The sequence below is a fragment of the Prionailurus viverrinus genome, chromosome A1 (assembly GCF_022837055.1).
Source record: "Prionailurus viverrinus isolate Anna chromosome A1, UM_Priviv_1.0, whole genome shotgun sequence".
Taxonomy (NCBI): domain Eukaryota; kingdom Metazoa; phylum Chordata; class Mammalia; order Carnivora; family Felidae; genus Prionailurus; species Prionailurus viverrinus.
The window spans coordinates 204,261,576-204,274,025 of NC_062561.1; the positions used below are offsets into that span (position 1 = coordinate 204,261,576).

Consider the following 12,450-nt stretch of genomic DNA (forward strand, 5'->3'; position numbering starts at 1 on the left):
TTTTTCCAGAATGCCATATAGAGAGGTCATACAGTAGGTAGACTTTTCACCAAATTTTACTTTTTTTCCACTAAATTATATTCATTTAAATTTCCTCTTTTTATGGCTCGGTAGCTCATTTCTGAATCATATTCTACCATCCCTATATACCATTTTATTGATCTGTTCATCTTTTGAAGGACATCATGGCTTCTAGGTTTTGGCATTGGGAATAAAGCTGCTATAAATATTCACATGCGGGTTTTTGTGTGGACATGTTTCCAACTCTTGCTGAATTGTATTGCAAGAATATGTTCAGTTTGGTAAGAAACTGCCAAACCACCTTCCATACTGGTTTTGCCATTTTGTATTCTCACCAGCAAAGACTGAAAGTTCCTGTTACTCCACATGGTAGTCAACATTTGGTGTTGTCAGTGTTCTGGATTTTGGCTACTCTAATAGATGTATAGTGGTATCTCCCTGTTGTTTTAATTTGCATTTCCCTGGTGACATACAGAGTGAAGCATTTTTTCATGTGCTTATTTGCCATCTGTATACCTTCTTTGTTGATTTCATAGTTTATGTAATGCATACTTCCTACCCAGCAAAGGAATTTTTATTACAAGGTGGTTGGTAAATATTTGTTTAGGTAATTGACTTTGGCTGCAAAGAATGTAGAACAGCTTATAGGTGGTTTCCCAACTCAAATTTTAGTTGCAACTCACTGAAGACCTGCTCTAAATATTTAAATATTTTAGAAAATTTTAAAAATCCTTCAGAAATTTGTAGTGAACAGACAGACTTATGGCAAACACTTCCAGCAGGCATACTATATTAGAGAGCCATAACATGTGCCATTAAATGAAAAGGATAATTTCTGAGCCTTCACACTGTCACTTTGTAGTTGCTCAGAAATCTTTAAGAGGGCTTCACCCTTCATTAAATGAAATCCCAACTGGATCATTGTGATGTGACAAGTAATTCGGCCTCTTCAACCCTGTCAACACAGGTAAAAAACTCGATGAAAATTGAATTACTGTATATCAACCTCTGTATCTCAGTTTATTTTCCCTGGGTAAAGGACAAGTAAGCATTTTCCATTTAGTCATTGTGCAAAAATATCCCTTTGAATTCGTTAGAAAAGTCTTTAACTAATGAAGTGATCCCTGGAGTCACCATTTTAAATGTCTAAAGATAATTTGGAACAACATATTTAGCACTTTCCCAGAAGATGGAATACACTTATCTGATAACTGAAGAGCTTGAACTATGCATGCTTTAATCAGAAAAGCATGACATTTGCATTTAGATTTTACTCTCACAGGTCAGAATGAAGAAAGAATTATGAATATGCATGACTAGAGGTGTGTAAATGTCATTATTTATTTAGTTATATTGAAAAAACTCGTGATTCTCTGTGGAGATTTGGAAAATAATTGAAAGACTTTGTTATGAACAGCTAGTGTCATACATATGTATATATATATGATTCCTGGATATTCAATGGATTGTAAATGCTAAATATTTTCCAGGACTTCTAGAATTTTATTCTGTATTTTTAACACTTTATTGAAACATAACTGATCCTAGTTTTATCTATTTATCAATATAATTTTTTGTTTAACAATAGTTTTAGGACCACAGAAAGTTACAAAGGGGTACAGAGACATCCTGTACACCACAAACCCAATATCCCTTACTATTAACATCTTGATATTGCTATGTTATATTTTTAACAATGAATGAAATGATAATACACAATCTATGAGCTAAAGTCCATGCTTTATTTAGATTTCTTTAGTTTTCACCTAATGCCTTTTTTCCATTTAGAATCCCATTCAGGATACCATGCTGCATATAGTCATCATGTCCATCATGTCTCTGTTAGCTCCTCCAGGCTGTGACAGTTCCTAAGAAACTTTTTGTCTTTGATGACCTTGACTGTTTGGAGAAGTACAGGTCAGGCATTATGTAGAATGTCCCTTAGTTGGAATATGTCTGATGTTTTCCCCATGATTACAGTAGGGTTATGAGTTTTTATGTGGCAACTACAGAGGTACTGTGTCGTTCTCATCATGTCACATCAAGGGTAAATATTATCAACATGACATCACTAATGATGTGAACCTGGACCACATGAATTAAGGTGGTACTTGTCAGGTTTTTGTACTATTTCTTTTCTGTCTTTTTATACTGAAATCTTTGGAAGGGTCACATGTGCAGCTACCCTTAAGAAGTGAATAATTATACTCCACCTACGTGAGAACAGAACATCTACAAAAATTATTTGAAATTCTCTGCATGGGAGATTTGTTTATTCTCAGTCTTTCTTTCTTCCTTCCTTCCTTTCTTTCTTCTTTCTTTCTTTCTTTCTTTCTTTCTTTCTTTCTTTCTTTTCTTCCTTCCTTCCTTCCTTCCTTCCTTCTTTCCTTTCTTTTCTTTCTTTCTTTCCTCCCCTCGCTCCCCTCCCCTCTTTCTTTCTTTCTTTCTTTCATAATTTATTTTTATAAATATATACTCAGATATTCATATTATATTCTGGGTTATAATTCATTACTACTCTATTTATTTTGTTGTTCAAATTGTTTCATCTTTGGCCAAAAGGAGCTCTTTCAGTTGGCTTTTGTATCCTTTTTTTATTTTTTATTTATTTATTTTTTATAAATTTTTTCAACGTTTATTTATTTTTGGGACAGAGAGAGACAGAGCATGAACGGGGGAGGGGCAGAGAGAGAGGGAGACACAGAATCGGAAACTGGCTCCAGGCTCTGAGCCATCAGCCCAGAGCTTGACGCGGGGCTCGAACTCACGGACCGCGAGATCGTGACCTGGCTGAAGTTGGACGCTTAACCAACTGCGCCACCCAGGCGCCCCTGTATCCTTTTTTTAAAATTTATTTTGAGAGACAGAGAGAGAGAGAGAGAGAGAGGTGAGAGGGAGAGAGAGAGAGAGAGAGAGGGAGGATCCCAAGCAGGCTCCATGCTGTCATTGCAGAGCTTGACATGGCACTTGATCCTATGAACAGCAAGATCATGACCTGAGCCAAAATCAAAAGTCAGTACTTAACCAACTGAGCCACCCAGGTGCCCCTCTGTGTCCTTTTTAAATACTCTCATCGCTGTAGTTTTTCAAGTACTTCATTATTTTCAGATATTATACAACCCTCCAGGCTCATCCTGTGTGTTTCTCCCTCCAGCACTAGAATTAGCCACTGCTTTAAAGAGACCTGGCTTATTTTATTGGAGGATAATATTAGAAAAACAATTTGCTTGCTAGATGGGCTTGTTGCTACTGAGGTACCATTGTTTCCAGACCCACATAGCTGTCAGAGCAAAAAATATATGTGTATATTAACCCAACTTTGTATGCATAACCATAAGTATTTCTATATGTATTCATCTTGAAAAGAACAGCTTTAAATCCAAATGACAGCCCTGCCTTAGTTTAAAGCTAAGTTCTCTTTTCTGCTTATTATGGATCTTTGATTAAAAAAAATATATATATATATATATACACATACAATTGCTGAGAAGTCTGTTTGCTACGAGTATTGTGAAACCTTTCCTGAATGTAACTTGCTATGTAATAGGGTAAGTTGTAAAACTTCCTAAATGTAGTCTGGTATGTAATAGAATATGTGATTGTACATAAACTAACCAGCATTTCTCGCTTCTGTAAACCTGCCTGCTTAACACATTCCTCCCCTCCCCCTTCCCCATTCCCCCTTTTTCTCCCACCACAAGTAACAGACAAAGCCTTCCCGCCAAAGGACAGACAAAGGACGCCCAATCAGAGAACAACAAATGTCCTTACTTTAAAACCAACTAATCAGGCCCCTCATAATTTGAAACCTCCCCTGTGCTATTTGTCTCTGTCTATAAAAACGCTGTACCAACCCTGATCGTGGCCTCTTAGCGTCACTGGCAACGAGTGCGCGGAGGTCCAGGTTCGAACCTGCAATAAACGACCCTTGCCGCTTGGCTTTGACTTACGACTCTGGTGGTCTTTTGTGGGAGGTTTTGGAACTTCAGGCATTACATTTGGAGGTCCCACCGAGATCTCCCCCGAGCCCACTAGACTTCTGGTCAACGGGTCGTATCTGATTCCGATCGGTAAGTAAGCCGGCTCTAAGGTACTACCTTTTCTCTCTGATCTGTGTCTCTGGAGAACCGGTTCTGTCTGGAAGCTGGTGTGACCCTGGCGGACGCGCTATAGGGCACCCGGCTGGGGTCAGTTGGAGATGTCCACTGACATCTGGGGGCCTTCTTGGCCCATCAGGAGACCTTCTTGGTCCATAGGGGGGCCTTTTTGGCCCATCAGGATTCTTTTCTGTGGGCTGCTTACGCCCAACGCGCCTGCGAACTAAATACTTTAATTTTCTCTATGAACTTCCAGAGTGCTAAGAAATATCTCTAGGCGTCTAAAAGAAAAACCATCTAGGCATGCCAATTGTTACCCGTATTCTGATGTGATGTGTGTCTGTGTGTCTGTCTGTTGAATTGACTGGAATGATTGTTGGGAGTCAGGGGCACGCGCCTGACTTACCCTATGTGTAGTCCCACGGCATAAGCTACGGGATTCGAGTGGGCTCTAACCCGATTTCCGCGGTGATCCTCATACGGCTTAAGGCGGTCAAAATTTATTTTGATCCAAGCAGGGGGTTTATACCTGCCCGCCCATGCTAAGAGGCACCTAAGTTCCCGAGAGGGACGCGGATGGGCGAGTACGCGAGTGCTTCTATGTCAGTCTAAATGTATTGTCACCCCTGGGCCCTTGTAATAACCGCTGTCCTAGCCATAACCCTTTCTGTTGGGCTGGCCGAGATGGCACCAGAAAGTTGGAACCGCTGCGAAAGATTCTTGTTAGTTCTTGTTTTTCTTTCATGGGTCGGATGCTTTATTGGAATTAAGTGTTTTCTCGGCTGATCAGAATTAATTATTCCATCCTTTGTTCCTCTCTCCTCCTTCCTCAGCTCCCTGCGGCTTTCCCTCCGCCCGGGGCCCAGCCAGGCCGCCAGGGGTCTCACCCTCGGAGGTCACCTGTGCAAACTCCTCCACCGCTAATTTCAGCTGCTTCAGGGCCCCCTCCGTGCCGCCCCCTGGCCAGCGGCGCCCCCCCCCCCCGCGTCCGTGCTGCCCACGCCCCCTTCTCTTCTCCTCTTCCTCAGAATCATAACATGGGCCAAACGCAGAGCACCTCTCTCTCCCTCCTCCTCACCAATTTCAAAGATGTAAGAGCTAGAGGACACAGCTTAAGCCTAGACATTCGCAAAAGGAAGTTGATCACCTATTGCAGCTCTGAATGGCCCACCTTTGGGGTCAATTGGCCTACAGAGGGAACCTTCTGCCTCCCTGTGGTCCTTAAAGTAAAATCAAAAATTTTCCTACCAGGGAAAGAAGGTCACTCGGATCAGATTCCCTATATTCTGGTGTGGCAAGATTTAGTAGAAAACCCACCTCCCTGGATGGCCTCTTTCTTAACAACAGGGCCATGCAAAATTCTAGCGGCTAAACCTACCAACCCTCCCAAGCCACAAACTCCGAATGCACCCCCTGTTCTCCCCGACAGCCAAGATTTACTTTCCCTTGACCCTCCCCCTTACCAGGTTCCTCCTCTTATTCCGCAAGCTGCCCCTATCCCTGCTGTGCCGGCAGAGCCTCCCGTAGCCCAGCCCATAGGAGAACTAGAGAATGGGGAGGCTCAACCCGCGCTCATGCCTAGTGGGGGCGAAGTCCAAGGGCCGGCTGGACGTTCCCGTAGGCGGGCCCCACATGAGCCAGGACTCCGCCTTCCTGACTCCACCGTAGCTTTACCCTTACGGGAAATAGGGCCTCCTGATGATACGGGGAACCCCCGACTTCAATACTGGCCCTTCTCTACCAGTGACCTATATAACTGGAAAACCCAGAATGCTCGATTTTCTGACAACCCTAAAGATTTAATAAGTCTCTTAGACAGTGTTATGTTTACCCACCAACCCACCTGGGATGATTGTCAGCAGCTCCTCCGAATCCTGTTCACCACCGAGGAGTGAGAAAGAATTCAATTGGAAGCAAGAAAGCTGGTTCCTGGAGATGACGGCCAACCCACTGCTAACCTTGATCTCATTAATGCAGCTTTTCCCTTGACCCGACCCCCACAGGATGGCTGGGACTACAACACGGCAGAAGGTAGTCTGCGCATTTATCGCCAGACTCTAATGGCGGGTCTCCGGGCTGCTGCACGCAAGCCCACTAATTTGGCAAAAGTGTATTCAGTAATACAATGTAAGACAGAGAGCCCTGCCGCTTATTTAGAAAGATTAATGGAAACCTTCAGACAGTATACCCCCATGAACCCCGAGGCCCCCAAAAATCAAGCTGCTGTTGTAATGGCCTTTGTAAACCAGGCAGCCACTGATATTAAAAAGAAACTCCAGAAACTAGAGGACCTGGAGGGAAAACAGATTCAGGACTTACTCCGCATTGCCCAGCGTGTCTGTAATAATAGAGAGACTCCAGAGGACAGGCAACTTAAAGCTACCGAAAAAATGACCAAAGTCCTGGCCGCTGTTGTCCAAAAGCCCCTGGATAAACAAAAGCCCCTAGATAAGGACCAATGTGCCTATTGCAAAGAAAAAGGCCATTGGGGCGCCTGGGTGGCGCAGTCGGTTAAGTGTCCGACTTCAGCCAGGTCACGATCTCGCGGTCCGTGAGTTCAAGCCCCGCGTCGGGCTCTGGGCTGATGGCTCAGAGCCTGGAGCCTGTTTCCGATTCTGTGTCTCCCTCTCTCTCTGCCCCTCCCCCGTTCATGCTCTGTCTCTCTCTGTCCCAAAAATAAATAAACGTTGAAAAAAAAAATTTAAAGAAAAAAAAAAAAAAAGAAAAAGGCCATTGGGCCCGAGAATGCCCTAAAAAGAAAAAGCCACGTCATGATCAAAAACCGTGGCAGCCAAAAACCACACCTGCCCTCTTCACTCAAGATGCAGAATAGGGGGGATGGGGTTTGGATCCCCTCCCCGAACCTAGGGTAACATTACAAGTGGAGGGGAACCCAGTTCAATTCCTAGTCGACACAGGGGCACAACATTCGGTCTTGATCAGACCCCATGGAAAAATTTCTGAAAAATCTTCCTGGGTCCAAGGGGCTACCGGAATAAAAAAATATCCCTGGACCACCCAGAGGACTGTGGACCTAGGAAATGGAAAGGTCACCCACTCCTTCCTAGTCATCCCCGACAGCCCATGCCCCTTATTAGGAAGAGACTTACTCACTAAAATGGGGGCCCAGATTCATTTTACGCCAGGGGGCCCCCAAGTGACTGGCCCTCACAACCAACCCATTACCATACTTACTCTAAGATTAGAAGATGAATATCGACTCCATCAGGGGCCACCCTCACAAAGTCAAAACATAGAGCTCTGGCTCCAGCAGTTTCCAGAAGCATGGGCTGAAACCGGGGGTATGGGGTTGGCTAAACATCGCCCAGCTCTATTCATAGAGCTGAAACCGGGGGCAGATCCAGTTCGGGTCCGACAATACCCGATGTCAATGGAGGCCAGAAATGGCATCACGCCACATATCCGTCGCCTCCTAGACTTAGGCATCTTGCGTCCCTGCCATTCAGCCTGGAACACCCCCCTGCTGCCTGTACGAAAACCTAACAGTGCGGACTACCGTCCGGTACAAGATCTGAGAGAAGTTAACCGCCGAGTCATGGACATACACCCAACAGTACCCAACCCCTATACCCTCCTAAGTGCCCTCAGCCCAGAAAGACAATGGTATACTGTCCTTGATTTAAAAGATGCTTTTTTCAGCCTGCCTCTGGCCCCCAAAAGCCAAGAGCTCTTCGCCTTCGAGTGGTCCAACCCTGAGAGAGGCATAAATGGGCAACTCACCTGGACCTGGCTCCCCCAAGGATTTAAAAACTCACCCACCTTGTTCGATGAGGCACTTCACGAGGATCTGGGTGAGTACCGGAATCAAAACCCCGAAGTGACTCTCTTGCAGTATGTTGACGATCTTTTAATCGCCGATGAGACTGCCGAAGCTTGCTTGCAAGGCACCAAAAATCTCCTCCGGACACTTGGTGCCCTGGGGTACCGGGCTTCAGCAAAGAAAGCCCAAATTTGCAGATCCGAGGTAACCTACTTGGGGTATCTGTTAAGAGAAGGCCAACGATGGCTCACTGATGCATGGAAGGAAACCATCCTCCGCATCCCCTGACCCACAACGCGAGGGCAGGTAAGAGAATTCCTGGGATCGGCCGGGTTCTGCCGCTTGAGGATACCTCGGTTCACCGAGATGGCTAAGCCTCTTTACCTGGTCACCCGAGAACAGGCGCCCTTTGAGTGGACAGAGCAAATTAAACTCGCCCTGTTGTCAGCACCATCCTTAGGGCTCCCCAATGTCTCCAAACCCTTTCATCTCTTCGTAGATGAAAATAAAGGGGTAGTCAAAGCAGTGCTGACGCAACTCCTTGGCCCATGGCCCAGGCCCGTTGCCTATCTTTGAAAAAGACTGGGCCCAGTAGCGGCTGGCTGGCCCCCTTGCCTCCGTATGATCGCTGCTACAGCTCTAATGGTAAAGGATGCTGATAAGTTAACTATGGGACAAGAGTTACATGTTACAACCCCTCATGCCATCGAAGGGGTCTTCAAACAACCTCCTGACTGATGGATAAGTAACGCCCGACTGGTTCACTACCAGGGACTATTATTAAATCCCCTCAGAATCATTTATGCTCCCCCCCGAACACTAAACCCTGCCTCCGTTACCAGACCCGGACTTAGATACCCCCCTCCATGACTGCGCTGAGATATTGGCACAGGTTCATGGAGTTTGGGAAGATTTACAGGATCACCCGCTACCAGATGCCGAGGTTACCTGGTTCACTGACGACAGCAGCTTTGTACATCAGGGTCAAAGGTACGCGGGGGCAGCAGTCACAACTGAAACTGAGACTGTTTGGGCAGAGCCTTTGCCAGCTGGCACCTCTGCCCAACGGGCTGAACTTGCGGCCTTAACCAAGGCACTGACTTTGGGAAAAGACAAGAGACTAAACGTGTATACCGATAGCAGATATGCTTTTGCTACGGCCCACATACATGGAGCTATATACAGAGAGAGGGGACTGTTAACTGCAGAGGGGAAAACTATCAAAAACAAAGAAGAAATATTGGCTCTTTTAAAGGCACTCTGGCTGCCTAAACGACTAGCCATCATACATTGCCCAGGTCACCAAAAACCGATCACACCGGTGGCCAGAGGAAATAATTTGGCTGACCAGGTGGCCCCGAGAGGTGGCCTTACAGGTGGACTATAGTTTAATGACCACCCTACCAGACCCCGGTTCAGCTAGTTTACCAGAAAGTCCCACCTACACTAAAGAAGACCTAAACTGGATCCAAAAATTGCCTATGACTCCGTGCCTTAATGGATGGTGGAGAGCAGCAGACTGTAGCATAATTCTCCCAGAAGAAATGGGAAATAAAGTCTTATCCAAGATGCACCGAGCCACTCATATGGGCACAAGAAAAATTCAAGACTTAATAAGGCATGCTAGAATCACCATTAAAGACTCCAGGACAAAAATTGAGCAGATAGTTACTAACTGTAAAGCTTGCCAACTAACTAATGCCACCAACCACGGGAAAAACCCTGGCTCCAGAACCCGCGGAACCAGGCTGGGAGCCTATTGGGAAGTAGACTTCACCGAGGTAAAGCCTGGAAAATATGGATATAAATATTTGCTAGTGTTTATAGATACCTTTTCAGGATGGACAGAGGCCTTCCCCACCAAACATGAGACTGCGCAGGTAGTAGCAAAGAAAATGTTAGAAGACATCATGCCCAGGTACCGATTCCCTACCCTAATAGGATCAGACAACGGACCAGCGTTCATTTCAAAGGTAATACAAGGGATAGCGCAGTTTATTGGGGCCGATTGGAAACTACATTGTGCATATAGACCCCAAAGCTCAGAACAGGTAGAAAGAATGAATAGAACCCTAAAAGAGACCCTAACCAAATTGACCATGGAGACTGGCGCTAACTGGGTAGTCTTACTCCCCTACGCTCTGTTCAGGGTGCGAAATTCCCCCTACAAACTGGGATTAATCCCCTTTGAAATCATGTATGGAATACCCCCTCCTATAATTCCCAACCTACAGTCTAATGTGTTAACTGAATTTGATGATCATAAACTTCTTATTTCCCTGAGGGAACTCCAGTGCACCCACCAGAAAGTTTGGCCCAGACTGAGAGCCATTTACGAGACCGGGCCCCCTCCTGAGGCGCATCACTACCGACCCGGAGACTGGGTATACGTGTGGAGACATAAGCAAGAGACCCTCCAACCACGGTGGAAGGGACCCTACACTGTGATCCTCACTACACCCACCGCTCTCAAAGTCGACGGGATTGCTACCTGGATCCATTACACCCACGCCCGACCAGCTGATCCATTTGCGGTTTGAGAAGACTTCGTGCCAAAAGCCAACACCGCCTGGACGGTTGACCAGAGTAAGACCCATCCTTTAAAATTGACTCTGTGTCGAAAACCTGACCCCGAATACCGGCTGAGACCAAAGGCCTGGGTGTCCCATACCAAGACTGTTGCAGCAGCTCCGGACCCACAATGATCGAAGGAACACTCATTAGCGTGCTCCTGCTCACCTCCTACGGACTGATAAGTATTGCGAGCAACCCCCATATACCCTATACTTTAACTTGGGAGGTTTCTAATTTGGAAACCCAGGAAGTCTATAATACTACCACAGCAGACGATACTCCCCTAAATGCCTGGTGGCCTGATCTATATTTTAACCTAGAGGACGTAGCCGTAACCATGGGGGTACTTCCCCCCAACGGAAGCCACCAGCGTCCTAATCCGTCATGGACTGGAACCCCAGAAAATGAAAAAAAGCGCATAAGATCTGGTGGGTTTTATGCATGTCCCGGGTTCAGAACAGGAGCAATGAAAAAAACCTGTGGAGGAATCGAATCCCTCTACTGTAAGGCTTGGAGTTGTGTCACTACCAATGATGGAAGCTGGAAATGGGAGGTAAAACCCCATTATATTGACATGAAATTTGCCAGCCCCTGTCCCAAGCAAACCCGTGCCTGTAACCTTATTCATATCAAATTCCTAGAGGATGGAAAAAAGGAGACAAGATGGATTATGGGACTAAATTGGGGAATTTACCTGTATCGGGGACCGCCTTACTTTGCAACTGTTATTCAGATAAGATTAAAAATAAAACCCAAAGCTTCACCAACACTAATAGGGCCAAACCAGTCAGTATGGCCCACAAGTAAGCCTAATACTACCCCGCAGTCCACAAATAAGGGTACTAATCCTCCGGCCACTCAGGTGGTCACTGTAACCGGGACAACCCCAAGAAAACCCCAAAAAAATCCAAATCCCATTCAAAGATGACCCCTTATGGGTAATGATAAATACCACTTATCAGGCCTTAAACCATACTAACCCTAATGAGACAGAAGCTTGTTGGTTGTGCTATTCTATACAACCGCCATTTTATGAATCAGTGGCTATAATGGGTAATTATAACACTGCAAACAACTCAGATACTTGCAGTTGGGGACAAAAAAGACCTGGTCTCACACTACCAGTGCTTACGGGAAATGGGACATGTATAGGAACGGTGCCAACAAAATATAGCCACTTATGCATAAGTTACAGAAATATATTCAGTACTTCAGAAAACTGGATTATTCCACCAAATAACTCATGGTGGCTTTGTTCTCATGCGGGATTAACCCCTTGCCTCTATAAGGATATGTTCAATCAGTCAGAATTCTGTGTAATGGTAATTGTGTTCCCAACAATCATATACCACACAACTGAGTATGTAGACCAGATGTGGATAGCACCCAAAAGAGTAACTAAGAGAGCACTCATTACTGCAGGGCTCTAACTCTAGCCACCATATTCGGAGTCAGGGGCCATCGGAACAGGGACAGGGATCTCGGCCTTAACTATACAAAACAAGGGATTTAGTATACTTAGAGAAGCGGTTGACAAAGACATAGAAAGAATTGAGACTGCCATCACTTCGCTTGAAAAATCCCTAACCTCCCTCTCGGAAGTAGTTTTACAAAACAGGAGAGGATTAGACCTGCTGTTCCTACAGCAAGGTGGTCTCTGTGCAGCACTAGGAGAAGAGTGTTGCTTCTATGCTGACCACACAGGAATAGTAAGGGATTCTATGGCCAAGATCCGAGAAGGGCTAGCCAAACGAAAAAAGAAAGAGAACAGGAGGCAGGGTGCTTTGAATCCTGGTTCAACGCGTCCCCTTGGTTAACTACCCTGCTCTCCGCTTTACTCGGGCCTCTAGCCATCCTACTTCTCGCTCTCACATTAGGCCCCTGCATCATAAACAAAATTATTAATTTTGTCCAAGACAGGTTCAATGCTATACAATTAATGGTCTTACGAACTCAGTACCAACCGCTCAAGACATT

General features: G+C 45.4%; 1 protein-coding gene across 1 annotated transcript; it reads left to right on the forward strand.

Annotated features, from left to right (window-relative positions):
• Window positions 1-5,155: 5,155 nt before the first annotated feature.
• On the forward strand, window positions 5,156-10,439 carry LOC125164750 (uncharacterized). The gene is given in 4 exon segments (XM_047857575.1): window positions 5,156-6,599; window positions 6,848-8,732; window positions 8,734-9,263; window positions 9,319-10,439. Coding segments are annotated over 4 exon segments (4,980 nt in total).
• The last annotated feature ends 2,011 nt before the right edge of the window (window positions 10,440-12,450 follow it).